Raw genomic sequence first — 27,887 nt, 5'->3', positions numbered from 1 at the left:
TGTTTGTACAAAAGTGTAGAGCCCAGCTGCAGTTGCATCGTACCGAGATAAAGGCTTCACTATGTAATTATGGTGCACCAACTCACGTAAAGTGTAACTCACCGTATACATGGTCTTGATAAATACAGTGACAGAAGGAGACACTGACATTCAGAGATAATAGTTAGCAATAGTGTCTGAGAGTGCTGTATCTTTTCCTTTAGTTTAAGGAGAGCTAAATAAGTTTGGAAACACGCTGTATAATTATACATATTGTAAACCAAAAAAGCAAACGTTTCTGCTAAAATATTTGGTTTAATAATTCGGTTTCATCTCCTTCAACAAATGCAGACAACTGGGGACAGTTTACAAGCACAAATAAGTGTACAGAGCAATGATATGAACAATAAACAAATACAAACAAGAGACATCATGGTATTATATGCTGAAATGGAAAATACTGTATCAGATGAAAACTTCAGATGAACGACTTGGATCTATATTTTAAAGTGTGTATTTCATTACTTATCAAGAATATGTGCTGTAGTAGAAGTGTAATCGGGTGACTGACTGAGGGTCACTTCCTCTTTGTTTAAATGCCTTTGATGTGTGTGTGTGTGTGTGTGTGTGTGTGTGTGTGTGTGTGTGTGTGTGTGTGTGTGTGTGTGTGTGTGTGTGTGTGTGTGTGTGTGTGTGTGTTATAATCTGATCCTTTGAACTGTTTTGCTGAGATGTTAATAACATTATTTATGAGAGCTAACATCTCCATTGTCAGTCCATAAAAACTGAGTCAACTTGTAGAGCCGACAGCTCTAAACATGTCAGGACTGTTTCAGTCAAACACGCTCTCAGATACACAGGAGCCTTTGCACTCTATGAACTTGAGTGTTTCCTTTCTGGAGGGTACGTGTTTGCAAGTGTGTGTTTGTGTTTAACGGCAGGTCTCAGCCTTGTATTCAAAGCCCAATACAAAGCAAGGCCACGAGGGGGCCATGAAGCCTGAGTGAAAACAGATATTTTTGAAAAGGAAAGCTTTACTCTCACCACCACTCTCATTCTCTGCCCTACAAGCACACAAACCATGCAGCTTGTGGATGCCATTTATGAAACAGTATTTTTGCATTTCTTCTGCATACACCAAACCCCATTTACTGTTCAGTCTGTTCACACATGTATTGTGATTTGTTTGCGCTTCTACGAGTATGTTTTGTATTTAATATGTAGTGACAGAGTAAAACAAAACTGAACCACAGCCACAGCAACACTGCTGCTCACGGTGTTAAAAGCAGGAGCAGAATCCACATGCCACTACATGAGCTCCTCTTTGGCCTCTGCACCTTTTTTTTCACAAGCTTGTGGAGTTTGAAGCATTCGCTGTAAGGGTGTGTGAACTTGACTGGCAAGACTGGCCGGCAAGTATGTTAACATATTACTCTCATAGTAGTACATCAACATATGCTTAAGAGTGCGTAATAATACAAGCACTGTAGCAAATTAAGGGGGGCAAAGGGAAAAAAATGCCCCAAGAAATCTCAGAATGGCCCTAAACATTGTGTATGATCGGCAAAAATTGCACCCAAGATTGTGAAATATTAACTATATTTACAAGTCTATAGCTTGAGTCGTCATTTTCATTTTATCCATTTCATTTCTGTCTCTAACACAAAATATCAGCCAGAGACCAGATAATACTGCACCTGCAGTGATGAAGTTTTAAATGTATGTATTACCTTATACATTATGCTTATAAGTAGACTATTAAGTGCTAAATAAAAGTATGAATATCTAGAATCCTTTCCTGTTTTCTCTCACACATATAGATGGTATTATATACATATAAGAATGATTACATTTGGAACAGTAATTATTTTCTTTTTATTTAGTCCTTTTGGCACACGTTGGTGATGCAATCTGGGCTTAGATTACATTAAAAAACAGCCTCTTCATGCACTAATTCGGCAACTGTTTTTAAAAAGTTAAATAGTTTGCAAATGTCCCATTGTTTTAGACAGTGAGGACAAAAGTTAGCTCCCAAATATTTCTTTTACTTTTCTACACTGAATACAAGGTGAGTGATAACGTGGCTTTTCCTGTTTTGCACCTGGAATTAAGTAATAAGTGGATTTGGGATTTGACCCACTGCTCATCATGATGACAGCCATCCTGACAGCGCTACCTCGCAGCACTTGTTGTAGGCTCCACCCCCGGAGTCACACAAAATCAAACAAAAACCTGTTTTCAAGACACAAACACAGGCACTGCTGTATGTAAGTGCAGGCCAATGTGATGTCAGTTAAGAGAAATGGCTAAACAACAACTCGCTCTGTTGCTTGAACGAGAGCAGATCAGCAGTTCTGTGTCTCTCTATGTAATGTCCTCTAACAGCAGCGAGCATACAGACTCGCATAAAAACGTGTAGGCTATACAAAAACGCCAAAAGTCCCAACCAGATGTAGTGTAACTGTGTCACTCAGTCACTACCACATACACACACATAGCGACCCGTAATTCAGGGTAATCCAAATAATGTGGTTGTAAATCTCGGCCCGGCCTGATCTTTCTCTCCTTGCCCACTCTTATTCTCAGAAATCGTGCACAAAGGTCTCCACGACTAATTCTCCAGGTGTGATATAATCAGCCCTTAATCTGCTACTGCCACTGCTACGACTGTGCCGGTCTATGGTCTATACACACATGTTTGCGTACAATAGCCTACACATGGACCCTCGCACACAGTTGTTCACACACACCTCCCCCAGCCACATATGTATAGACACTAGTGAACTGTGTACATGGTTATGTAGCTGCTCTAGTATTCAGCTGCTGTGAGAAAGCCACTCCTGCTAAACAAAATGATAAAAAATATGTCTGTTCAGCCATCTGATCCTCCATGAGTACGTTCGGGCTAAAGCACCATAGACACAAATGCTATGTCCTATTTAGCGAAAACATTCTGTAATAATTTTAATACCACTTTCATGCAAGTTTTATGTAATTAAATAATGTAAATCTGCATTAACAGCCAAAACATTTTGTCCAACAGATGGTGGAATAACTCCAAAACATGCTGATAACTACACACTCCTACGGCCATATATAGTTTTTGTTATTGCTAAAGTATTGGCTAACAGTTGTGTATACAAAGAAATATTATAGTTGTATTTCTGGACACGCAAAGAAAATAAAGTTGACTTGGCTTTTAGCTCGGTTTTGGTCTCAACCAACTTCTGAGAAAGTACATGGGTCTTTGGGTTGCTAAAAGCTTTCTTTACCAGCTGAGTTTGTACATCGGACGCTTTTTGTTGGCTTATGTATGTCTTGGTTTCTTTAAGATTATTTGCAAAAAACAACTTCCTGTTGCAACTGGAAATGTGGCCAATAAGGGAGGTCAGACTTAACCATACAGTATATATGTCAAAGACCAAAAAGCTGAAGGCAGAGCTGGGTGACACTTCTCTACTTCCAACGTTAACTGTTTTGATTAATGCACCTTTAATAAAGATTACAGAAACACAAAATACATGCTTAAACCTGCAATGACAGATTTTGTTTGGCCACTAGGAGGCAGCAGAAACAAGCTGTGAATGGAACATTGACATGTCTTCATTTTAAGTAGAACGTTTTAGCTGGCATTTGCTTATTTACACATCAAACAGGTATGGAGAACATTAAAAATGTATTATGAGTTGTGTTTCTGGCCACCTGGTGGATGTAGATTTAATATTCTGATTTTTGTTGAACAGCCCTGTCAAAAGTCCCCAACCAATAGAATGCCAGGAATGACATTAACCAGTGATGTCGTCACTGCCTCTTGATGGTTGTGCTTGCTTTATGTCTTACAGTGTCCCTTAGGGGCGGTTGCTGTTAACTGGCTCCATCATTCCCGCCCTCGAGTGCCTTATTAAATGAACTTAGCTTGTTTTCTTGTAGGACTTTTGGAGTTGATAGGTGCACCAGTGTCCATATTTTTAATAGCTAGATAAGAGTCGCCTCATAGCACATTGGCTTCCCATCAAGTTGCTATAGGAGAAAATAGCTTAAATAGGCCAACCGGTTATTTTAATTTCCCCTGAAGAGCAATGACTGGCCTTGATGATCATTTTAATTTGATAGTGAATATTCTGCTTGTGTGACATTTTTTTGCAATGACTGTAACATTATTATTAGAGACAATAACATGTGTTAATAGGTAACTGCTTAGTTGACAAGGCAACAGATAACGTTTCAGTTAAATGATACTCCTGTACATTGTACAGTGGTGCCATTTCCCTGAAATGTCGGGTTTTATTACCTTAGATACTAAGCTGTTACCTGTTCAGGTAGCTCTTCCTCAATGTCTAAAAGAAGACTCCTATGTCCAGCTGCCGGTCCCCTTTCTCTGCTAATTATGAGACGTGACCTCCTCCGTCTGTTCACCCGCTGTACAGAGCTAGCTGCTTAAGGGACGCTGTAAGGCGTGAAGCGAGCGCACCTGAAAGGTGAAGTGGTATTTAATTGTTAAAGTCATTCCTGGCGTTCTATTGGTTGGGGACTTCCGGCACGGATATTTCACAAAAATCCGAGAGCGCAAACTGAGATTAAGAGCAGAGATTTTTGCGAGCGCACGGATGCAGTCTGAGAGCAAGGAGGAGGAGTTAAACTGGAGCAGAGGACGTCTGAGTTTTGAAAGAGAGCGGAGCAAATCCGCGAGCGAGCAGCGACTATTTTAATCCAAGAGAGACGTTTGAGAGAGAATATTACAATAATTGCTTGTGAAAACCAGCAATTGCGCTCTAAAAACTGAAAGAGCATGCTCTTGATTTAAGGCATCGATGTACCTCCATATCAGATGAGGTCCACATTCATTCTGCAGCATAACAGCGACTCTAAACGTGCAAGCAGAGACATAAAGAACTACCTTCGGCCGCAAAAAGGAACATGAAGTCCTGCAACAGATGGTGTGGCCTCCACACAGCCCTGATCTCAACCTCACTGAGGCGCTCTGGGATTATAGGAAAGGATAGAAACAACCGAGAGAGGCTAAAAACACAGAATAACTGATGGACTGCTGGTTTAAAGTCTGCTGTATGGAGACATATTTAGATGTGGGGTTTTTTTTGGTTAACTGTGCTTTGTATGACGTTATCCGGTAAATAAAACCATATCCAGCATTATTTTTTTGAAAGAATCTTCACTTTAACTTTGCACAGCATAGTTGGTGACTCAGGATGTCATTGTCTCATTGAGTTCACGATGCTATCTGTTGTCAATGTGCAAAAACATCCAGCTCAAATAGGCTGCAACTACTCACCAATCCACACACGCACAAGCATCCGCATTCACACAGTCACCATGTGAAATTAATAAAATTCCCTTGATTGCACCATGGATGGTAAACACACACACACACACACACACACACACACACACACACACACACACACACACACACACACACACACACACACACACACACACACACACACACACACACACACACACACACACACACACACAAAACGGACACATACTCTTACCGCGTGCTGAGCTGCTGCCAGTCATGTGACACGTGCTTTCCCCTTTGACACAGGACATCACCAACCAGATCACACAAACACAAACTTCCCCTTTCACCCGGTGCGGTCCCCGACATTGAACAGGAAGACACCACAAAGTTCAGCATCTGTTGAAACCAACTGAGAAAATTCACAATGTGAAAGTGAAACCTCCAACTGTGCGGATCAGTCAACTCTCCCATCATTGCTGTTGCCAGTGGGCGGCTGGGAAACCTCCGAGATCAAACGCAGCCAGACAGAGACAACCACGCTTCCTTCAGCTGCCTCAGCTCAGCTGTTAAGTGTTTACAAAAAGAAGTTGCAGTACGACCTCAAACCATCGTCTGAATTTACCTCCTGGAGGGAATCCATTGACAATCTGGCTGTGATAATCCCCCCTCCCCCCGGCACGATCTGCTATCAAATGCAACGCAGCGTGATGTAAGCCTCACCTGTGCAGCAGAGCGACTGAGCGAAGATGAAGGTCTTCTCCTCTTCAGTTCCATGCACTTTCTCAGCTTACAGATCTGGTGGCCGGTCCTGCGGTTGAGGCAGCAGCTGCACCGGCCGCAGCTCATCGTCCTCCGGCAGGGCTCGCACGTCCCGCACCTGCTCCGCTTCTTCCTCTCCTTCTTCTGCGGTCTTGGAGCCGTCCAGGAGAGAAAGCTGGCCCCCTCCGGCCCCCAGCATCCCGGTTTGGAGGGACTGGGCTCTCCGTATCCTGCCTCTGATTCAGTGTCGAAAGAGAACGAGGAGCGAGTGCTCTCTGAGCTGCAGGAGAAAGTGGAGCAGCTGTCCAGAGAAGGAGTCGAGATCTTTGGCACTGAGTCCTGCTCTGGCGCTTCTGCCTGGATGCTTTCCTCGCTGAGGTTTGGTTCGCGCTCGGCTGCCGGGGCGTCGGTGCTCAAATGAGAAACAAGTGAGGAGGACAGAAAAGATGTCGCTTTCTGGGTGTTGTGCACCAATGGATTGGATTCACTATCTTTGGTCTGCGTCTCTGCTGGTGCGCAAGCTTGTCCTTCTCCCCGAGGAGAAGGGATCTCGAGGCTTTGCAATTGGTGCGGTTCCCCGTACCTTGACTCCCCCAAGCTCTGAGCGTTGAGAGAGTCCCTTCGGATAATAACCGGCATATTTCTTTTCGCTGCGACAGCCTGCACCATCAGGGAAGTTTCAGGGACAGCTGAGGATCCTGGGAATTGAGTTTTAGCACCGTGAATGGTGGGCTGAACGTCTGTCTTACTCTGGGCCAGAACCTCTCGTTGAAGTGAGTCTGAGGTGGAAGGGGCTTTGGTGGGGTTTGAGGTAGCTGTGTTGGGGACAGGCAGCACACGAGCAGGGGAACCCGACTGCGCTGTCAGTCCCTCGTCAGAATGAGGTGGACCTGGCGTTAGACAGGCTGGAGTGCTGGTTTGGGAGTCAGCAGGATTGATGGAAACACCATTCTCCTTTTCTTTGCTTCCGTCGTCTTCACTCTCTTGAACCGGCCTCTCAACAACCTCCTCCTTCATCTCGTCTGCGGGTTCATTTCGTCCCTCGACTGCTTTCGCCGCCTCCGAACTCTCTCTCCCGTCGCGATTTATGTCCTCCGTTCCCTCAATGACAGCTGTCGTTCTTTCATCTGTCCTAATCTCTTTCGAGTCCAGCGTGTTGTCTTCTCCTTGTTGGACAGTACACACATCATCTTGCTGACCGTCACCGGCAAGATGATCGAGCTTCTTTCCGAGGATAGATGAAGTGTCATTTCCCTCGCGGCCGCCCTGCACCCTTGATGAGCATGCACTCGTTAACTCTGAGGCCTCGGACGGGCGATCTTCGCTCCTGTCACTGCAGAGCTTTAGCTGTCCATCAACATCATCGCACACTGGCGTCCCAACGACACACTTCAGGTCACCTTCGCTGTCATGGCTGACAGTGTTTTTGTCTTTTTGGGGAACAGGACTGTCACAGCTGGACTGCACACGGTCCTCCAGTTTGTCATTATGCAGCGCTGAATCAGCTTTAAGAAGGCTGCCCTCGTTGACTCCAAGATCCTGGTCTTTGATACTTGGAGGAGTCTCGACGTCAGCTTTCAGGCAAACCGGAAGAATTTCTTCGTCATCACAGTTGTTTAGTTTCTCATTCTCGACGTCAGGAGTTGAATCGTTGATGCTGGCGCATGAGGGCTCGTCTCCTGTGTTTCCGAGCTGGGATGCTGCTCTTCTGCCGGTGCTCCCCCTGCTGTTTTTCCCTCCTCTGCCAGCTTTAGGAGGCTGGCATGGGGTAACAGACACTTGTGTGCCCCGCTGGGACTTCCTCCTCCCTAGGGGGTCTTGTAACTTGCCACTGTGGTCCGGCAGATTGCTCGACCGTCTCAGCCTAGCGGATCCTGTTACATTTAGGGCATGGTTAACTCTGTTGGGGGACCTCCCGGGGCCCTGGCCAGCAGGCCCTCTTCCACGGGGGCTTCGGCCCGACTGGGCCCGGGCCCTGGTTGTTGACCTTTTGGGTTCTGCAGGTGTTTTCTGGGACCTCTCCGCAGCTCTTCCTCTGGGTTTATTGGAGTTACAGGTTTGCCTCTTGGTGCTAATCACTTTCTGGCTGTTTTTTCTCTGAGCGGGTGTCTGTCTCCTGGTGGGTTTGGTAGTAGCAGGCATGGCTGAGGGTGTAAAGGGGAGGATTTCTGGCAGCCAGCATGAGAGCTGGGTGAATGTTTACCTTTTTGCTAAACACACAATTTTTTTGTTTTTAAAATCTTTTTCTTGTGTTTTATCCTTGAACAGTTAATTATAATGCTGACCTTATTGTATACTTGCCATGCATGACCTATAAAGAAAGAGACAAAACGGTAAAAAAAAACAAAAAAAACTGTCAGCATATTTAAGCACATTTTCAGTGGAATAATGACACATTATTAGTGCTGTACAAACACAATAAAAACATCTGAGTCCATCCGACGACTAAAAACATTAGAGTATAAAAGCTGTAAAGCTGAATCAATAACAATTTTTCTTTACTTTGTCTGCTCCAATGACACTTTTGCCCCGCCTGAAATATCTACACGGACGAGCAAGTGCTGTTAGATAGACTTCAATAAAGAAAACAGAAGTTATACTAAAAGATATCAAGGGAATTCAGTTGAACTATATAAGCAGAAATACAACCGCTAATACAGCTTTAACAGTTTAAAGGGCAGGCACGTTATGGAGAGGGCTCTGGCCGGAGGTCGGATCCTGTTTTCGTCTCTGGCTGGCGGAAGAGGGGGTTATTACCGTGTAAAAAAAAAAAAAAAAAAAAAAAAAAAAAACGCCTCACAACGTCGCTGTTTATTATTATTTTTGCACTTGACCGCTGTCCTTTAAATAACCGTGTCGGTTCGAGCCCCCCCCCACACACCTCCCCAAAAACCCCACTTTTGTACAGGATTGTTTTGTTGCCCGGTGCGGTTGTATTTACCACGTTTCACGGCTGAAATGCTTTACATACCACAGAGAGACAGTTGCACTGTCTGAACTGCTAATAATACTCCGCTCCAGCGAGACAGCGAGACCTCGTATTGGTTTCCCTCCTCGGCAAATATAGACTGCTGCTAAGTTCAATCCTCTCCCGACGATGACACACGGACATGGTACAAGCGACGACGCGCACCGAGCTGGAATAGCTGTTTTTGTTGTTGTTGTTGTTGTTGTTGTTGTTGTTGTTTTTTTTTTTTTTTTCCGGCGTGCACCGTGTTTGGTCTTCGCGGAGCACGACACCCGTTAAAATGTAAATCCCTCTTATGTCAATCCATTCAGGGCAGCCCCGCTCACTCTCCCTCCACCAGACGCAACCTACGGGCTCTGCTGGCCAAAAAAAAAAAAAAAAAAACGTCGTCGGCACGGGAGGAAGGAGTGAGCTGCAAAACCCGGACCGGAGTTTCTCCGTCGGTTGTCCCGGTCGCATGTGCAGACGTCTAAGCCGATCACCAAAGTAACTCCACAATAGATTATTATTAATCATTTATTGTACGTTAACATTGGTTAAACTGAACTCCGTTTTTTTTTTTTTTTTTTTTATTAATTTGTGAAGTCCAAAGTGCTACGAATAGAAAAACAAAACATTCAATGAAAAAAAAAAAATGCATGACTAAAAAAAAAGAAATATCACATTAATACAACAAAGTGTTAAAACACACACACACACACACACACACACACACACACACACACACACACACACACACACACACACACACACACAAAAGTCTATACATGAGCAAGTTTACTATATTTCTTTGAGGTGTTTTACAATGAATAAATGTTTGGTTAAATTTGATAAGATTTGTAAGTAGTTAATGCAAAATCCACACGTTTACCAGCGGGGTGTTTGGCTATTTAACGGCGTCATAAATCTGTTAAAAAGTGACAACAAAGCCATAAAACTGTTTGATCTAATTAGCCCCTCCCCCCACACGCACACATACCCCCGCCCCTCTCTTTTCACCCTTGAACGTCAAAATCCTGCGTCATTATCATGCGACACGATTTCTGGCACAGTCGTCTGCGGGCGAAGGACACGATCGTGGTTACCTCCTCTGAGTGCCTCGGGTTGATTCATAGCTGCGCTTTTGAAATCACAAGATTTGGACTCGAAGCGTTAATCGACGAACTTCTGGGCGCGGTAACAGCCGGTGGATTTTCATAACGCGACATCTTGGACCGCTGGTGGGGGGAAATATCTCAGCTGGGGATGAGGAAAACGAGAGAAGGTGTTTGACTCGGCGAAGAAGAAGAAGAAGAAGAAGAAGAAGAATTTCTTGGAAGAGGTTTAATCCGAAAGGGACCGCCACCTTTTCTATTGCCCAGGCTTGTCCGGTGGGTGTCCGTGTTTAACAGTCAGCTGTCTGCTGAATGAAAACATTCCTATTTTCTTTGGTCACTCTTGGGATGACGGCACGCGTCCGCAGGGCTCGAGGAGGAGGAGGAGGAGGAGGAGGTCAACGAATATCGTGATGAGTTTTAAATAATGTGAATCACACTGCTATGACCTTCATAGTATAGGAAGGGCAGAGTAGCGTCAGGGACCTGTAGGATCAATGCCAAGAAGCCTCGAAGCAGTTCAGGCAGCACAAGGTGGCCCAACACCTTTTTAAACGCACTTTTTGTTGTTGTTGTTGTTGTTGTTGTTGTTTTTTCTTCCAATTTGTCACCTGTCTGTATGACCAACCGGACACCAAACTTCTTCAAGGAAATAAACTCGTCAGTTCGGTTCTCACGCAGAGATGTGTCTTTGCTTTTTCAAAATGTGTCCCGTGTTGTCTGCAGTGCTTTTACTGAACCGTCCAGCCCATGGATGTGGCAGACTCCTGAGCGGAGACGATGACATCGGAGGCTGCGGTCTCCACACCTTCCACCATGACCAGCACCCCGGCCAAGAGGGACGACTACTACTGGCTTCGCTCCTTTGCAGCTGGAGGTAAGATCTGACTCTTCAACTCACAAATCACTTTCAGATATGCGGTGATTTCCTCAGGTAGAATTTCACATCTGGACACGGGTTCAAGCCTCTGTGTCTGCACAAGTATTTTTATTTTTTATTTTTTTTTACCATAAAAGCATATTCTGTTTTGCCTTTCTGTCTCCTACTTTCGTTTGTGAACCGGGAAGTGATGAAGCAAGTGAGGCTCCTTCATCAAATCCTTTTATTGCAGCTATAAAACGAAATTTCTCCTTACGGAAAGATTAGCAGAGCCTCAACCCACATGAAAACCATTCGGCAACAATAAGACATTTGTTAGCCAGCAACGATATAAATTTCTTCTGCAATCAAAGTTAGAATTCCCCCCACATGGGGCAATAATTAATAACAGCTGACTCATGAAGAATAGAGTGACCTCACGTACTCCAACATCACTGTAAACATGTAATGCAGCACTGTTTTGATCAGAGAACAAACGTATCATCGTTTACATATTTTATCCCTGTACTCTTAACCTTAAAGCATTTGGCTCTACCTGTTGCACAATAGTACAAACTACATGTAGTGCCTGATTGAAATTTATGATCAGATCTACAAGATGAATGTAATCATAATTTGCACAAACAAGACACAAGCTGGATTTAAACCTGTTTTTGTTTTGAACAGTGTGTGTTTCCAACAGAAAAGTCAGTGATTTTTTTTTTCCTGTCACTTACATGTCACTTCTATGACGTAAAATGACCAACACTCCTCTTACAATTCAAAATTGGCGCGATCTCTGAGTGACGAGCTCGTTTTATTGTCCGCCTCACCCGAGATGTGTGAAAACTGATAAAGCAATTACCTCAGCGGTGTCAAGTCGTGTCGAATGAACAGACCTCCCACCGGCACCTCGGAGAGGCTGCCGGGTCTTGAACAAGAAGTGCAGCTGCTCAAACCGGTGACGTCTCATGGTTCACCTGCAGTCACATGTCCTGCAATCACATGCCTCAGTTTTGGCCCCTCAGGGACCAATCTTAAAATCTGAGGTTGGCATTGTTTTGATACACCTCTTTCATTGGCGGGTTCACTCAAATACATTTTTTTAAATTTTTTTTTTTTTTTTTTTTTAACCATTATTATCATTCAGCTGCATCAGCATGAAGTTGCGCATTTAGTCGTAAATGTGTCGATGCCGTGTCTCTCTGTTTATGTTTAGGTGTCGCAGGATGCTGCGCCAAGAGTACCATCGCCCCCCTGGACAGAGTCAAGATTCTTCTTCAAGCTCAGAGCCCTCATTACAAACATCTGGGTAAAACATCAGCAGCCAAACATAAAAAAGCCATTAAGTGTTTTCTTTTTTTCACACATCTGTATCACAGAAGTGAAACTCCTGAACTGTTCTTCGCAGGAGTGTTTTCGACTCTCACGGCAGTGCCAAAGAAAGAAGGCATCCTTGGCTTGTACAAGGGGAACGGGGCGATGATGGTCAGGATATTTCCTTATGGCGCCATCCAGTTCATGGCCTTTGACAAATATAAAGCGGTATGTACTTAATTGTGGGATAACACTCTCAAAGGGCAATCCAATATGCTTTTATGTTACCATGTTCGTTTGCTATAAAGACATTTGTTTTGGTTTTATTTGGCTGTGCATTGTTTTTTTTATTGGTAAAACTGTCGAGCGTCCTCCCTGCTGATGTTGACTCTATTCCCCTCACAGCTGCTCAGTAAACAGATTGGAATCTCGGGACACATCCACCGCCTCATGGCAGGATCGATGGCAGGTGGTGATAAGACTGATCAGCCTGATCAGAGTCTACTGGAATAGATATTGTGCCTCTAACTTTTTGTTTTTTTGCGCAAGATTGTCAATCATTGTTATTCGTTTAATCGTAGAAGTAGAAACTTTCCCATAATCTGCATCGTCACTATAAAATAAGTGAAAACACTTTATTAATCCAACACCAGGAAAGTCAGTCGTTACGGCAGTTTAAGGATAGAAAGTGCAGTTAGAAAAAGATTAATACAAATACAATAGAATAGAATATAACATAAAAACTATTTATGCACACACACTAAATACATGTATACACAGGATGTTTTTACATTATAAATAGATATTATTTCACTGAAAGGATGTAAAGTATATTTTATACTGTACAGGATATTGCACAATTGTGATATGGGGAATTTAATGTATGAATATATACAAAATATAACATATAAAGAGACTAATATACATTTATCAAGAGATATAGAATACAACACGATCTATATATAATATTGTATGTAGAGTATGCAGTATGCACACGCAAACACAAATAAAAATGTAAGTATATGTTTGTCGTGGTTTATTATTGTGTGTCATTAAATGTTAAATGGAGACATTGAGGTGGTCAGACGGTCAATATAAACACAACAGGAGACACAGTTGAAAGTCCGTCTCAGCGAACTCGGCTGTCCTTTCTAATGTTGTCCCACATCGTGTGTTTGCAGGGATGTCTGCGGTGATATGCACCTACCCTCTGGATGTAATCCGAGCCAGGCTGGCCTTCCAGGTGACCGGGTATCATCGCTACACTGGAATCGCCAACGCTTTCCACACCATCTACCTAAAGGTGATCAGCCTCTCAAACAAACATCAACACTTTAGACTAGTATTGAAATACATTAGAATCAGCTGCTCAGTTTGTGTCGGTTTTTCTTATTTTTGTCAAGGAAGGGGGCATCTCAGGCTTCTACAGGGGACTGACGCCGACACTTATTGGAATGGCCCCTTATGCAGGTGATGATTGGGATTATTTTGTATAGATTAAAGATAGCATACAATCATGTCCTCCTTCACATATGCAAGCAGAGTTGTTTGTGTTGCATCAGTTTGACTCCGACTCCCGACTGTCTTCTTCCAGGTCTCTCATTCTTCACCTTCGGCACGCTGAAGAGCCTTGGCTTGAAGCATTTCCCAGAGATGCTGGGACGCCCCTCCTCAGACAACCCCGACGTCCTCATCCTGAAAACCCACGTCAACCTGCTCTGCGGCGGCATCGCTGGTGCCATCGCTCAGACTGTGTCGTAAGTGCAGATTTTGAGATCTGGACTCCCAAAGTGGCCGGTTGATTTACGATGCCAGGCTCAGTTTTGATATCGATTACGCCGATGTTGTCGGTGGTCGATGTGTCACGTGGTGTGTCTTCCCTATAGGTACCCCTTGGATGTGGCTCGGAGAAGGATGCAGTTGGGCTCTGTGCTTCCTGACTCGGACAAATGTGTGTAAGTATCGCCAGGGTTCCCGCTCTCCATATTCTGTTACACCAGCATGTAGTGCGCTACATTACACCCGCGTGAGAGTGCATCGTACTCTTTTAACATAATTATGACTGACCGCGGTACAAATATTTCCACTCGCCCTGAACGCCCCACAACACACACAAATACCACAAGTAACTGGAAGTAAAGTCACTGGAACTACAAATTAGCATTTCCCAGCATGCCTTCTTCCTCTGCGATGTTTGAGAACAAAGCAATCAAAGTAAATAGGGAAGTAGAAATAATATTTATTTAATAAAAAAAAAAAAAAGAAGAAGAAGTTTTGGACATTTCAATAAAGACAAATTAAGATACATGAAATAAGCTATGACAGTATAATGAGTGCACAAGATGAGAAGGTTACATATATATATATATATAATGTATATGAGGGTCACTGCAAAGATGTTGAATGGTTACTTAGAAGACTGAGAGTTGTTTGTTTGATGAAGGGTTTATCATGAGATGTCTGACAGTCTGAAAAACACTGACTCAGTCAGCTGGGGTTTCATACATCACATATCTCGGGATTCAGTCCTATCAACTTATGGGATGGAGTTTTCCATATCATCGAGCTGCAGGCGAGCTGCGGAGGAGTGCAGAAAGAGGCGAGGACTATTCGCATAGTCATTGATCTGTGCATACTGAATGAGGACAAAGATGTAGAGTTACATCCAAGTTTGAGGCATTAGGGGATTTAGTTTCATGGAAAACCTTCAAAATATGTAATTTTGAGTTTTGAAGGGTTTAATTAATGCCAGCTGGGGAGTGTTACTGCAAGAAGGGCCAAAAAAGGAAACAACAAAACAAAATAGTTGCTTTAGTGTTTTGTTTTCATGTGGTCTGCTTGATTTGTCTTTTTTGGTGTACTGTGTAATACTGAGAGTAACATAAACAGCTCGGAGCTAATGAACCTCATCATTTAATTAGTAACAAGTTAAGAGCTCATCTAGCGACATAATTAATTGGTAAGTCTTTTAAGTGTGTCTGTAATTGGTCGAGTTGAGAACGAACTTGCTCACAGAAGCCTCGGGGAAGTTGTTATGCACTCAAAATGAGGCCCATAATGAATGATGCATTGTTTCCTTCTTGCGCTGCACGGGTAGAGACGTTGACGGTGAAACCCTTTCTTGAAATGGTTGGTTCCTCATTTGTTTTTTTTTTTTTTAAGCACAGTTTGACAAACTGAGTGCTTCAAACTGGGGAGAAATTCCAGAGGTCTGACGAGTCGTTTTTTTTCTTTAGATAAAAATGTTAAAGCCCTAAACTTTAAATGGCAAAGGAGACGCTGAGCTATGAAGCTGCAGCAACATACTGCTCGTACCTGTAGAGGTTCAGTAATACCAGTTCAAGAACTGCTCATTGTTCCGGCATTATGTGCTTTCCCCGGAGATTTCAGCTATTTTTAAGAGTCCCAGTCAATACATTAGAGCTGAGGATGGGTGTCTGTGTGATTATGGCTGCTGTCCATCAAATACGTTTAGTACAGCGGACAGCAGCGACGAAGGGAGTTGAGTTATTGTTCTTCCTGTAATGGCAAAAGAAACAAACTACAAGTTGTCCTGTAAAAAGATACACGACTTGAAAACGTAATTATCACCTTGACAGGTAATAGGAAACACGAAACAGAGCTCAAGACATAACATGACCACATTCAGAGACAAGACGACGACGTGAAAACAAGAATAGAAACTGTAGTTTGGTTCCTTTATTCTTAAAAGTGTTTAATTTGTTTTGGTCTTGCACCTGAACAGGTCACTGATGAAGACCCTGAGGTACGTGCATCACAAGTTCGGGATCAAGAAGGGATTGTACCGAGGCCTTTCTCTCAACTACGTCCGCTGCGTCCCCTCCCAGGCCGTGGCCTTCACCACCTACGAGTTCATGAAACAGGTCCTCCACCTGAACTAGTCGCTCTGAGTCATTAAGCAGATTGAGCTCAGTGTTTCCTATCATAGAAGTGACTCAAGTCTCGCTCATTACGTCTTAACCTCTTCGGTGTGGGAACTACTTCTCCTTGCGTTCACTGAAGGCACCGTGGGAGTCAGTTAATGCTGAAAAAGGAATTTGGATATCGGACAGTGAGCCACTTCACGTCTGTCCTAATTCCTACTTCCTGCTTCTGCGACTCACCGCCCCTTCAGAGATTTTATTTTATTCAAACACAAGACGTGGTTCAAATTTGAGCAACTCTTTCGTTGATGTCTCCATGGATAATTAAGCGGCACCTCTGGTCTGGTTAAGTTGATTGGATGGCTCGGGGCAATGATATGCTTTTTAACAAAGATGCAGTAGAAACTGCCTCTTTTCTTTCTAATTCATCACCTGACAAAGAGATTTCAAGATGTTAAAAATGATCAAATTAGCTCATTATATTTCTATCAGTTTGTTTGTTTTTTACAGCTTATATTTAGATATATTTATTACGATATCAGCACTTCAGTTCTGCAGCTACACATCTTTTTTTTTTTTTTTTTTTTTTTACCAACTTGGTGAAATAATTAGGTTTTATTGAGAGGTGGCTGGAGTTGTAAAATCATGTAGAGTTTTGTGTATTCAGGGCGTTGTGTGTCTTTAATTTTACGTTGCGGTAACACTTCGGAAAAGTCACAAATGCATGCGCCTTTGCCTTTTGTTTCTCGACACAATTCAATATATTTTCTCAGTTCACCTGTTGTGAAGATACAGTGACGTGTGTGGCTCATGACTTTACTGCCAGATCTTTGATGGAGCCGGATACTGTTCACATGTTGGTTAATGTGCACTTAGATGTGTAGGCTGTCGCTTTGATCATACGGAATTGCATACGTGGTTTCTCTGCTGTGAAAACAGAGATGTTTTGAGATTCATAAGACATTGGGATTTTCACGTAATATGGATGCAGGTCTGACGTGTCTGCAGGGACACGTTTGCCGGAGGAAACTCAGGAGCAATTTTCACTTCATGACTAGCGTTTACGTCATTATATTTATTGATTTAACGACCTGTTGCCACTGGGTGGCAGCATTGGTATGATATAGTTGTGTTTACCATCATAGCTGGACACGGCTTTCATACAAATTTCATACATCTCTTATCAAATACATGTCAGAATAGGATCTTTATGCATTTCTTTTTTTCCATTTTGCTTCACTAAAGTAGGATGTCTGATCTGATGGAGCCTTTATGTCTGCAGTGTTTCTGACCCAGTTCAGGAAAAATGTTTGACTACTCACAGGAGCCTCTGCGTAGCTGTTTGCATTAATTGTCCCCAGACTGTTGCTCATTAATTAGTGTATGAAGATGTAATTTACTCACTGCCATCGAGGGCCTTCAAGACACCACCAGTGTTTGTGTGAAGCTCCTCAGTTTGTTAAACAAGTATCTTTTTTTTTTTTTTTTTTTTTAGCCTCTTGCCTTCTTCTGCATTCACCGCAGTGATTAATGGCTTTTACTACCATTTCTCCACACGCTTCAGTTGATGCCTCAGCTTTAACATAACTGTATGTAAGTGGGGGAAACTGCAAAGAGCAGAAGTCCTAAAACAGGTGTTTCCAACCTTCTGGGCTTGTGACTGTTTTAAAAGCAACCGTGTCTCCCCGTGACTACTTCTCCCCCGACAAACTTCTCCTATTGCCTCATTTGAAATCATTGCCAGTGGTCTGAAGAGAGAAACGATGCAATGTTTCGCAAAAATTAGTCAACAGGTAAAACGCGCGAAGAAAATGTATGCAGTAAACAGTTTAAAAAAATATATATATATATATTATTATTGTTATTATTTTCTATCCTTTTAAAGAGTAATTTAACGCCAAATCCGCAGAGGTCCCAAAGGGTTCAAATGCATCTTGTGAATTTATAAACGGGCCGTGTTGAAGCTGAAGTCGGAGTTAATCTGAGTCGCGGATCTCCACCACGCTGTCTGGCTGCACCCATAAATCATTGAGCTGTTGGGAAAATAACATTCTGGTTTATTTGTGGTATATCCGGTCTAAACTCCAGCAACACATACAGTATGTTCATGTACTGTAATGTAGGACCAACGTGTTTCGGCTCGTGGCCAACATTAAAAACAAATGTGTTTCAAATTGAGGGCTTGTAGGTGAAGGTGTGCCAGAACTCCCCCCCCCTCCCCCCGTTGTCCTTCCACAGCGTTTATTGTTCTTTTAAAGGAGTCACAAACCCAGAATACAGCGATGGTGTCCTTGTGAAATTATGTCAGAGGGCAAATTGTCTTGGTGGAATAATTGCTGGCATGAAGATGTTTAAATCCCTGCTAAATATATTAAAAAAAAAAAAGAACCAAGCAGGCCTGCCTCATTGCACGATCCAAATCTTTGCAAAAAGTTTGACATTGTCAGCGTGTAGGTTGTTGCTTCCTGATATGACGGGAACTTTTAAAAAAAACAATAGCACACAGGTAGCAGAAAAGGGGGACAGCTTTGCCTGAAATAGTCGACCAGTCGCAGGTTTATACCACCACTGTGCAGCCTCTGAGTCAGACCGGGTCGTTCTTTGTCGTGGCCGCTCACGTTGATGATGTGACCAGTTGGAGGGGTCCAGACCCCTAGGTTGGGAACCACTGCTGTAGAAAATTAAAACAAGCCACAGACTACTGAGCAGCTCTTCCTGCAGAGGACGTGAGGCACCGCCTCGATGCCTCGCGTGTAAGCAAAAGTCGAAAAACATATCATTCGCTCAAATCACTCTTAAAAGCACAAGTAAATAAGACCTTCATGTAGCTCTCAGTTTCCTTACTTTGAAGAGAGGTTCCAGCTGTGCCCACCCCCCCCGGGGCTGAAGAGTGGCGACAAGTGGCAGCTGTAAAAGGTAGTTTTTCAGGAAACTTATCTTCTTTTTGTGCTGCAACACATTCATCCACTGTTCTGCTGTTCAGTTTCAGTATCTTTCACTGTTACTGCTGATTTTTTTTTTTTTTTTTGTTTTTGTCTCCTGTCTGTCCTTCCGGATCAGCTCGCTGCAACACGCATACTATTATTCAGATATTTATATGTAAATGGTCATGATTCAGGTTATGTTAGATGTCACTGTTTTAAGAATGAACAATGAAAATGCCTTTTTTTGTTTTTTTTGTCAGTTTAATTTTCTCTCATCATACCTGTTCAGTTTCACCTGCTGTGCTTTTGTATAAGCAGTGTCTGAATTACATTACATACCGTCTTCAAAAAACAGCACCCTTGCCTGCTTTGCTTTATTTTGCCTTTCATTTGGAGTACGTGAAATGGTCGGATTTCTTAATATCACACTGGTAACACCGTTCTTTAACCCCGTGAGAAGGAGCAGAAGCTCATCAGAGAAAGACATGTTTTTTGACAAGCAGTTATTTCCATTTTTTACTTTCCCACAGAGATATCGCTGCTAATATTGATGTCACGGTTTCATATGGAAAACCACAGTGGGTCTCATGCATTTGCATTTATTTCACAGAAACTGGAATACACAATCCGTTGTTTGATGTCGCAGGGTAATTTGACTGGTAAATGTGATGTGAAAACAGCCAACATCTGCTCACATTTAATTTCCACATCATCAGTTAAATACAAACCAAATTAAAACACTTTTATTCTCTGTTTTTGTCTGTAATTTAAGTTTTTTTTCTTTTTATTCTGCTGTGCTTTTCTAAAACCTTCTCATTATTATGTTTATTTTATATCACCTTTCTGGAATAAGACACTTCCTCCTGCACAACACAAATCAACTCTGATAAGCCATCGAGGAAGGACGGCTATATTATATCCTTCACTCATTTACATTTTAAAGGGTGGAGACCACTCACATCACTGAAAGGCCCCAGTTTTCCCTGAATGCACCTCCCTCTTTACATGTTGTCTTGGTGTTTGTGCAAGACACCGAGAAGTGAGAAGTCTGCATCAGTAAGAGAAGAACTTTTCTGCAGATTTCTTCACCTTCAGTGGGGGAGGGGGGTGTTTGGACGTGTTTTTGGAGTCCTCTTCGTCCTGTGTGATCGCCATGCCGTCGTACACGGTGACTGTTGCCACAGGGTGCCAGTGGTTCGCAGGGACGGACGACTACATCTACGTTACCCTGGTGGGCACGGAGCGATGCAGTGAGAGGACACTGCTGGACAAAGCTCTGTACAATGACTTTGAGAGGGGGGCGGTGAGTGATGCGAGGGCCACCCTGTGACCGATGGTTCCATTATTTATCTTCTGGAGAATTATGAGCATAAACAACTGCAGGGAATCACTGGGTGCAGAAGAGGAAGAAGTTGTTGCAGGGGTGTGACTACAGATTAGTAAACGTGAACAAAATGAACGAACACAAATTTGTCCACTTGAGAAATTTTAAGTGCAACTTAATGTTTACTGCTATGAACATGAAGCATCTTTTAACGGGAAATATTAACAGGTTCTAAAAGTGAACAAGTTTGCTTTTTTTTTTTTTTTTACACAGAAATGCATAAAGTGGACGTCTTTCTCCAACATCACTAAAACTTCTTCTTCACTCATTAACCTGTTGCTGTCATCTTATTCCTCAGAGAGCAGGTGTAGAGACAGATACACTGCTACACCTTCTCTTTAGATGATGAGATATTCAGTAAGTCCAATTTATTTCTACGGTGTCTTTCTGGATCAGATGTCACAAAGTGTTTCACAATACAAGAGAGACACAAAATATATGAATAGAATCGAGATAATAAGATTAATGGAAAATTACAAAAATATTGAGCTGCAGGTGAGACAAGGTATCAAAGTATAATTTAGCATCAACTTTTGAATTATTCTTAAAAAAAAAAAAAACATTTTTGACAGTAAAATTCAGGTGATTTCTTTAATTTCCCAATTCAAACCTGAAATTTAAGTTCAGTTCATTGACCTAAATAACTGCATTGCTTGCAGATCAAACACTTTTGCCTGTATTGTGATATTTTCCACCAAAAAACAAAAAAAATAATAACACACAAAGGATTCTACAAATGGCTGTAAATGAATATATTTCCAGCACACAGCTTTTACAGTCTGCTGACTATACTGCAGGTGGACTCCTACGACGTGAGGGTTGGGGAGGACCTGGGTGACATCGTGCTGGTGAAGATCGAGAAGAATAAATACTGGGTGCAGGATGACTGGTACTGCAGGTACATCACAGTCAAGACTCCATCTGGAGAATACCTGGAGTTCCCCTGTTTTCGCTGGCTGGTGGATAACAAGGAAGTGGTGCTGCGGGATGGGCGAGGTAGCCATCGGTCCATTTGTTTGTTTGACTAACAAACCACCTGCTTGATATTTTTCTGTCTGCATAAGTGAACGAGCTCTGCTCCATCTCCCCCCTCTGTCTCGTAGCACATCTGCCTCAGGATGATAAGACCAGCCTGGTCAAGCAGCACAGACTAAAAGAGCTCGACAGCAGGAGGAAAAGCTTCAGGCAGGTTCATTCTGCACGTGCACGTGTGGTATTGTGTGTCACAGAAGGCCGAGGCTGCTCTCTGATAACTTCTGCTGCCCTTTATAGATGGAAGGAGTGGCAGCCAGGCTTTCCTATGAGCATAGATGCCAACAGACACAACGAGCTGCCCCGGGACATCCAGTTTGACAGTGAGAAGGGAGTGGACTTCGTACTGAACTACAGTAAAGCGTACGTGCTTCGACTAACAGACACCTGTGGTAAAAAAAAAAAAAAAAAAAAAGTGAACAGGTCGTGACAACAGCTGATGGGTTTGAGGGCGGGGGCAGAGGGAGTCAGTGGAGCTTTAACCTCGCGGGTGTTTTTCCAATGCAAAGCTTTTAATAGTCAGTTGTTGAGCTGAGGTCCTATAGCATGCTCCTGTTCTCTGTACTCAGGATCACCTGGGGGAAAAAAACAGAGGCATCATTGTGTGTTTATCACCGGCGACATTTGCATTGTGCTTTCATGCAAACATGCAGGCTTTCACATGGACAAAATAGCACAAAACGGATCCCTTATACAACTGACTGCATCGTGCAGATGTTCAAATTCAAAAGGAGAACGAGTCAGGCGACTATAGGGAGCTTCAGAAGTGTCAGAAATGATGCATTTTATTGGTTAGAGGTCAATACATTTGTTGTAATGCTGCAGAAAATCATCATAAAGTACAAAACACGATTTTCTTTTTTAGAATTTATTTTATGTTCGGGGTTTAATTTATATGTGGCTCAGAAAGCAATCAGATTTCACTTTCTTTTTCTTTTTGATGTGGATATGGTGAAAAAAATACAACCATGATGGTGATTTTAAAATGATGATGATGATGATGATGATGGGTTTTCAGAATAGAGAACCTGTGTATCAACCAGTTCATGCACATGTTCCAGTCCTCCTGGAGTGACTTCGCAGACTTCGAGAGAATCTTTGTGAGAATCAAAAACACAATCTCAGGTCAGCTTCACACGTTATGTTGTATGTTATGTTATTTGTTACGTTGTTATATTATATTATATCACATTGTAGCACATTATACTGTGTTGTTGTTTTTTTCCAGAGTATGTGATGCAACACTGGAAAGAGGACTTCATGTTTGGATATCAATTTCTGAACGGCTGCAACCCGGTGTTGATCCAAAAGTGCACCAAACTTCCTGACAAGTTTCCCGTCACTCATGAGATGGTGTCCGTCAGCCTGGAGAGGGAGCTGACTCTGGAGCAGGAGATAGAGGTAGACCTGGTTCTGTCTGTTGACGGTCAGCTTAATTATTGACAGGGATGAGTTTCGACAGCAGTCGTATCTCTCTCTCTCTCTCTGTCTCTCCGAGTTCTTCCACCGATGTACAATGTAACCCAGTGCTGTGGCTCCAGGCAGGTAACATCTACATAGTAGACTACGAGGTGTTAGACGGCATCACTGCGAACTGCACAGACCCGTGCACACTGCAGTACCTGGCAGCTCCGATCTGTCTGCTGTACAAGAACGTACGGAAGAAAATCATGCCGATAGCCATACAGGTACAGCGATGTTGTGTCACACCATTATTCTACGAATGAAACATTTCAGAGTAACTGACATGTGCTTCTCCCGTTTCCTCATCGTCTGTGTGTCTCAGCTTGACCAGACTCCAGGTAAAGACAACCCCATCTTCCTGCCCACTGACGAGCAGTATGACTGGCTGCTGGCTAAGATCTGGGTCCGCTCGGCGGACTTCCAGTACCACCAGAACATCACACACCTGCTGAGGACACACTTGATGACTGAGGTGTTTGCTGTCGCCATGTACAGGCAGCTTCCTGCAGTGCACCCGGTGTATAAGGTAAAACTCCGGATGATTAAGTGATAGATTGATTTAATGATCGACTGATTATTGTTTCTTCTCCAAGCTGCTCATCCCACACATTCGCTTTACCATCGCTATCAACACCAAGGCTCGGGAGCAGCTCATCTGTGAGTGTGGCATCTTCGACAAGGTGAGTTTGTGGATGCGCGAAAGCAGCGTGGAAAACGTAATGCATTCACTAGTGATAAGTGATATGATATCTTCTCCATCCTCATCAAGGCAAACGCAACAGGTGGAGGCGGTCACGTCCAGCTGATTCAGAAGGCCGTCAAGTCTCTGACCTACAGGTCTCTGTGCTTCCCCGATATGATCAAGAGCCGCGGTGTGGACGACCAGGAGGAGCTGCCCACCTACTTCTACAGGGATGACGGCTACAAGGTGTGGGAGGCGACCAAGAGGTCAGGAAGGACTCTTTTTTTTTTAAAGATGGCACTCTTGAATCGTTTTTGTTTTTTTTCCCCCCTTGTGTGCGAGAGAGTGACGAAGGAGGAGAAGTTTGCAGCATTTTTGGATTCCTCTGTAAAAAAAAAAAACTGTCCCGTTTTCTCTGCGGCAGTTTTGTGTCTGACGTGGTGTGCATCTACTACACCAGCGATGAGATGGTGCAAGGAGACGAGGAGATCCAGGCCTTCATTAAAGACGTGTGCAGCTTCGGCATGCAGGACTTCGATCACTGCGGTGGGTGCACACAATACAAGACGTCTCATTGTATGATTGTTCTTTCAGCAGTGCAGCAAACCAATCCGTACAGCTTCTTTTTTCAAGAAGAGAAGAAGCGTCTTCCCCCTCAACATGACATTAGTCAAAGAAATACTGGGGAAGATAGGGAACAGGCAGCATTATATATTCACATCTGTTCTGTTCTGGAAGAATAGTTTGAGGCTGAGAAAAGGAAGCCACTGGGGTCTGATGGTGCAACATCTGACCTGCATTTCACAACCGCCACCTGTCCGAGGGTGTTGTACAAGGTTCTTTGTAACACTTGCAAAAGAAAAATGTTGTTTTGCAAAGATTTAAGTTCACTTTGTCAACTTCCATGTGCTACAATCTGTTCACAGCGTTTCCCAAGTCCCTGAAGTCACGTGAGGAGCTGACAGAGTTCTTGACTGTCGCTGTGTTTACGGCTTCAGCTCAGCATGCAGCTGTCAACTTCGGACAGGTGAGTAAAAGATTTTAAAGCCTGACATTCAATGTTTTTTTTTTTATTTTTTAAGATCAATTTGCAGTAAAGTAGAATTACAACCTCACGGTTGTATGACTCCACTAACCAGTCAAGTTGCGGTTTACGTACAGTCTGTCCAGACTAATATAATATATGTAGAGAAGACTGAAGGAATCCTGACAATAAATAACGCTTCAAATGTGGATGTTGCTGAAAAATAAAAAGAAAAAAGAAAAAGAAGCAAATTGAAAAAAGTGGATTCTCTTGAGTCCTTGAGTAAATGTTCTGCATGCACATACCTCGTGTATGTTGTTCAGTATGACTGGTGTTCCTGGATCCCCAACGCTCCGTCGACCATGCGGAAGCCCCCGCCCAACCAGAAGGGCTTGGCAAACGTGAACCTGATCATCGAGAGCCTCCCCGATCGCGGGCGCTCCAGCTGGCACCTGGGGGCTGTCTGGGCCCTCAGCCAGTACCAGGAGAACGAGGTATGGAAACGGCCCTCCCTGTCCAAACACACAGGCAATCACTGCACGTCTCAGCGCAGACTGTTTTCAGGAGCAGCCAAAACAATCATGAGCTTGATACAAACTATAAATTTCTATTTTCCCAGGAGGCTTCGCTCTACTACTTCAGCATGTGCTTGTGCTCCTTGCCGTGTGCCTGCGAGGTGAACGACTTGTGTTGTTTCTCTCCCTGCAGCTCTACCTGGGCATGTATCCCGATGAGCACTTCACAGAGAAGCCGGTGAAGGCGGCCATGGAGAAGTTCAGGAAGCAGCTGGCAGAGATAAACAGCTCCATCAAGAGGAGGAACGAGGGAAAGAAGCTGCCATACTACAACATGTCCCCCGACCAAATCCCAAACAGTGTTGCCGTTTGAGGAATGAAAAGCGCTTCTTCAGGGCAGAGGATCATGGCTATTTAATATTCTGCAGTTCAACTGATGTTTTGGGATGTCCAAATGTGGTGTTGGAAAACTCCTCATCACCCCCGAGTGTGTTATTGTGATACTTCAGGACACGTCCTCTGCGATGTATATATCGTGTTGTTGTCGTGTATGACAACAACGTGGTGTTTCTTTGTTTTAAGTATTTGAAAACTATAGTGCATAATTAAATATATACTAGAAATGGTCTGCTCTAATGTAGCAAATTTCCCAATTTTTGCCTCCCATTCTCACACACACACACACACACTAGTGGAGACAGAGCTGCTACGCACTGTGCTTGACTGTCATCAGGAGCAACATGGGGTTCAGTGTCTCACCCAAAGATACTTCAGAGTGTGGACTAGAGGAGGTGGGTATTGAACCACCGCTCCTGCAGTTAGCAACCCGCTGTACCATCTGAGCCACAGCCACACATTTTAATTCACGACACACGATTTCGAAATGAAGCAGTGAAAAAGTGTTAAAAGTAACTTAATTTTTATTTGGTTGTTCTTTTTAATTCTACATATTTTGTTCAAACATGGGAAATTAACTGAAAACACATCAATATTTCTTTTAAAAACTTAAAAGTACTGTTACCAAATTCTTTACAGTTACTATTTCAAAGTAAATTCACAGACAAACTCGTGGAATGATATCATAAGACGGGGGAACAGTCATATATGTTCAAGTCCAGTCAGTAGTAAACAAACGTAGCTTTATGCAAGTTACACTCTTCCCAGACGTGATCAGATTTGAGTGACAGGGCAAAGACAGACGGAAAAATCTAGACTTCAGCCAAAAGACTAAAGCTTAGAAAGTTACTTCATCTCAGCCGATGTCCCACTCAATAGGATTGTGAAAAGACCAAATCACTTCATGGTGACGGACACTAAGAAAGTAAGAAGGACAAAGCTGCGCTCAGAGAAGAAGCATCCTGAAGTGGCCTCAATCTTCATCAGAACATCTGTGTCAGACTTCATAAAAGGAGCCAGCTCCTATGAGTAGAAAAGAAAAAAAAACCAAAAGTCCATCTTTAATGTTCTATCTCAAGGAAACTGAGAAACTGTCCGTCGATTCAAAGTTGTTTTCATGTTCAAATCTGATGCTGTGGTTAATCTGCATAATTAAAACAAAATTAAACAAGCAATTTAAAAAGTGAGGAAAAAAAGAGCAGATGTTCACATTAAGGTTGAGTTACAACTCTAATATCTAAATGACAAACTAGGTGCAAAACAGAGAGCTGAAGTGATTTTCTCGTGTTTATGCCTGGGAAAAAAAAACAGTGTAAGTTGCATAAAATTACCGATGAAAGTTCTTTTTTTTTCTTTTCCTTTTTTTTTTTTTAAATGAACAAACTGTACTGCTTTTCTGTTAAAAATAAATACAACACAAATAAAGAAACTCATTTTATATCCAGAGGACTGCCTGGACATGAAACACCAGTACATAACTGTAGAATAGAATAACAACAAAAGGGTAATTGCACTTTTTATCTGTCTAATTGCACTGAGCCTCCCAGGTTTTGAAGTTTCAGAGAAGCTTCTCGTCACTAGTTCTTATTCCAGCTCGACTCACAACTCCCTCGGCTCATTTTGGGTGTTAAAATTATAATAGACTCCAGATCTCAAGTCACTACGGGGCATGTACATAAATACAGTATGAATTCTTGCAAAAACACAAAGCGCTGATTTGATTTATTGCTGCTGCTGAGCAGTAATCGTCATGTGTGTTATTGGACCATCGTTGTTCACAGACAGATAACTGGTATCAAAGTTGTTGTTTTTTCGAGGTTTTTTTTTTTTTTTTTTTAAATGTGTGTGTTGCTGGAATGGCTGTGAGGCTCAACATGAGCCCGGCATGTCTGTGCTCCCACATAAACAAAAGCACTTACAATGACTGTAAGCCCAAAAAAAACAAACACATGGCCAAGAGAAATCAGCTGCTGCCCGTCTCAGTCTGCACCTGCAGCTTCGCACCAGCGGGGGGCGATCCACTCAGACACAATGAGCCATACTGTATCCGTCACAGGATGTATGGACAAATAAATGATCTGACTTTTGATGAATGTAATGACCTACAGTGACGTAAAAATCATCCCGAACGCTTGAATTAATGCAGGAAAAGTGTGGAGAAAAAAAAAACTCGCCTTATTTGAGCCACACGCAACCAGTTGTGAAGAGAAACATTGTCTTATGATTAAGATACTAAAATAGACGTCCTCCTCCACCATGTGAGAGAGTCTGGCAAAAATAAACTAGACACCCCCACTAGACAATTCTGCTTTTCTGAAGTCTCTGTGAGGCTTTATACCA

At 42.9% G+C, this 27,887-nt stretch overlaps 3 protein-coding genes across 4 annotated transcripts in view; 2 read left to right on the top strand and 1 right to left on the bottom strand.

The window, feature by feature from the left end:
* tet1 (tet methylcytosine dioxygenase 1) overlaps positions 1 to 9,327 on the bottom strand; it is a 34,293-nt gene extending 24,966 nt beyond the window's left edge. The window contains exons 1-2 of the mRNA XM_069692651.1: positions 8,976 to 9,327; positions 5,966 to 8,315 (exon numbers count right to left, since the gene is read on the bottom strand). Of these exons, the coding sequence (XP_069548752.1) occupies positions 5,966 to 8,146 (2,181 nt within the window). The 5' untranslated portion in view covers positions 8,147 to 8,315; positions 8,976 to 9,327. The remainder of the gene's footprint in view (positions 1 to 5,965; positions 8,316 to 8,975) is intronic.
* Positions 9,328 to 10,017: 690 nt separating this feature from the next.
* On the top strand, positions 10,018 to 19,404 carry slc25a16 (solute carrier family 25 member 16). Its single transcript, XM_069692649.1, has 10 exons — positions 10,018 to 10,342; positions 10,793 to 10,943; positions 12,145 to 12,237; positions 12,337 to 12,470; positions 12,648 to 12,711; positions 13,424 to 13,545; positions 13,646 to 13,712; positions 13,837 to 13,999; positions 14,129 to 14,197; positions 15,988 to 19,404. Exons 2-10 carry the CDS (start codon positions 10,847 to 10,849, stop codon positions 16,142 to 16,144), a joined length of 966 nt encoding a protein of 321 aa, XP_069548750.1. The 5' UTR covers positions 10,018 to 10,342; positions 10,793 to 10,846; the 3' UTR covers positions 16,145 to 19,404.
* A 764-nt stretch (positions 19,405 to 20,168) lies between these two features.
* Positions 20,169 to 25,787, top strand: alox5a (arachidonate 5-lipoxygenase a). 2 transcript variants are annotated; one of them, XM_069692648.1, is made up of 14 exons: positions 20,169 to 20,353; positions 21,232 to 21,430; positions 21,538 to 21,619; positions 21,707 to 21,829; positions 22,485 to 22,591; positions 22,695 to 22,867; positions 23,008 to 23,154; positions 23,253 to 23,456; positions 23,524 to 23,610; positions 23,700 to 23,878; positions 24,037 to 24,158; positions 24,539 to 24,639; positions 24,960 to 25,130; positions 25,345 to 25,787. In XM_069692648.1, exons 1-14 carry the CDS (start codon positions 20,204 to 20,206, stop codon positions 25,522 to 25,524), a joined length of 2,025 nt encoding a protein of 674 aa, XP_069548749.1. In that variant the 5' UTR covers positions 20,169 to 20,203; the 3' UTR covers positions 25,525 to 25,787. The 2 variants fall into 2 exon arrangements, with proteins under 2 accessions (XP_069548749.1, XP_069548748.1); XM_069692647.1 differs by having other exon boundaries at positions 21,538 to 21,829.
* The last annotated feature ends 2,100 nt before the right edge of the window (positions 25,788 to 27,887 follow it).

The sequence above is a fragment of the Brachyistius frenatus genome, unplaced genomic scaffold (genome assembly GCF_029030835.1).
Source record: "Brachyistius frenatus isolate BFR_SWC_R1_liver_20210118 unplaced genomic scaffold, ASM2903083v1 Contig_13, whole genome shotgun sequence".
Taxonomy (NCBI): Eukaryota; Metazoa; Chordata; class Actinopteri; family Embiotocidae; genus Brachyistius; species Brachyistius frenatus.
This window is presented reverse-complemented; position numbering and strand designations above follow the sequence as displayed.

Coding starts and splice junctions, on each gene's coding strand:
- slc25a16 (XM_069692649.1), top strand. CDS start 10,847: ATGACATCGGAGGCTGCGGTCTCCACACCTTCCACCATGACCAGCACC. Junction 13,713..13,836: donor TGGAATGGCCCCTTATGCAG/GTGATGATTGGG, acceptor GTCTTCTTCCAG/GTCTCTCATTCTTCACCTTC. Junction 14,198..15,987: donor CCTGACTCGGACAAATGTGT/GTAAGTATCGCC, acceptor GCACCTGAACAG/GTCACTGATGAAGACCCTGA.
- alox5a (XM_069692647.1), top strand. CDS start 20,204: ATGCCGTCGTACACGGTGACTGTTGCCACAGGGTGCCAGTGGTTCGCA. Junction 21,830..22,484: donor GTACTGAACTACAGTAAAGC/GTACGTGCTTCG, acceptor ATGGGTTTTCAG/AATAGAGAACCTGTGTATCA. Junction 22,868..23,007: donor CTCTGGAGCAGGAGATAGAG/GTAGACCTGGTT, acceptor CTGTGGCTCCAG/GCAGGTAACATCTACATAGT.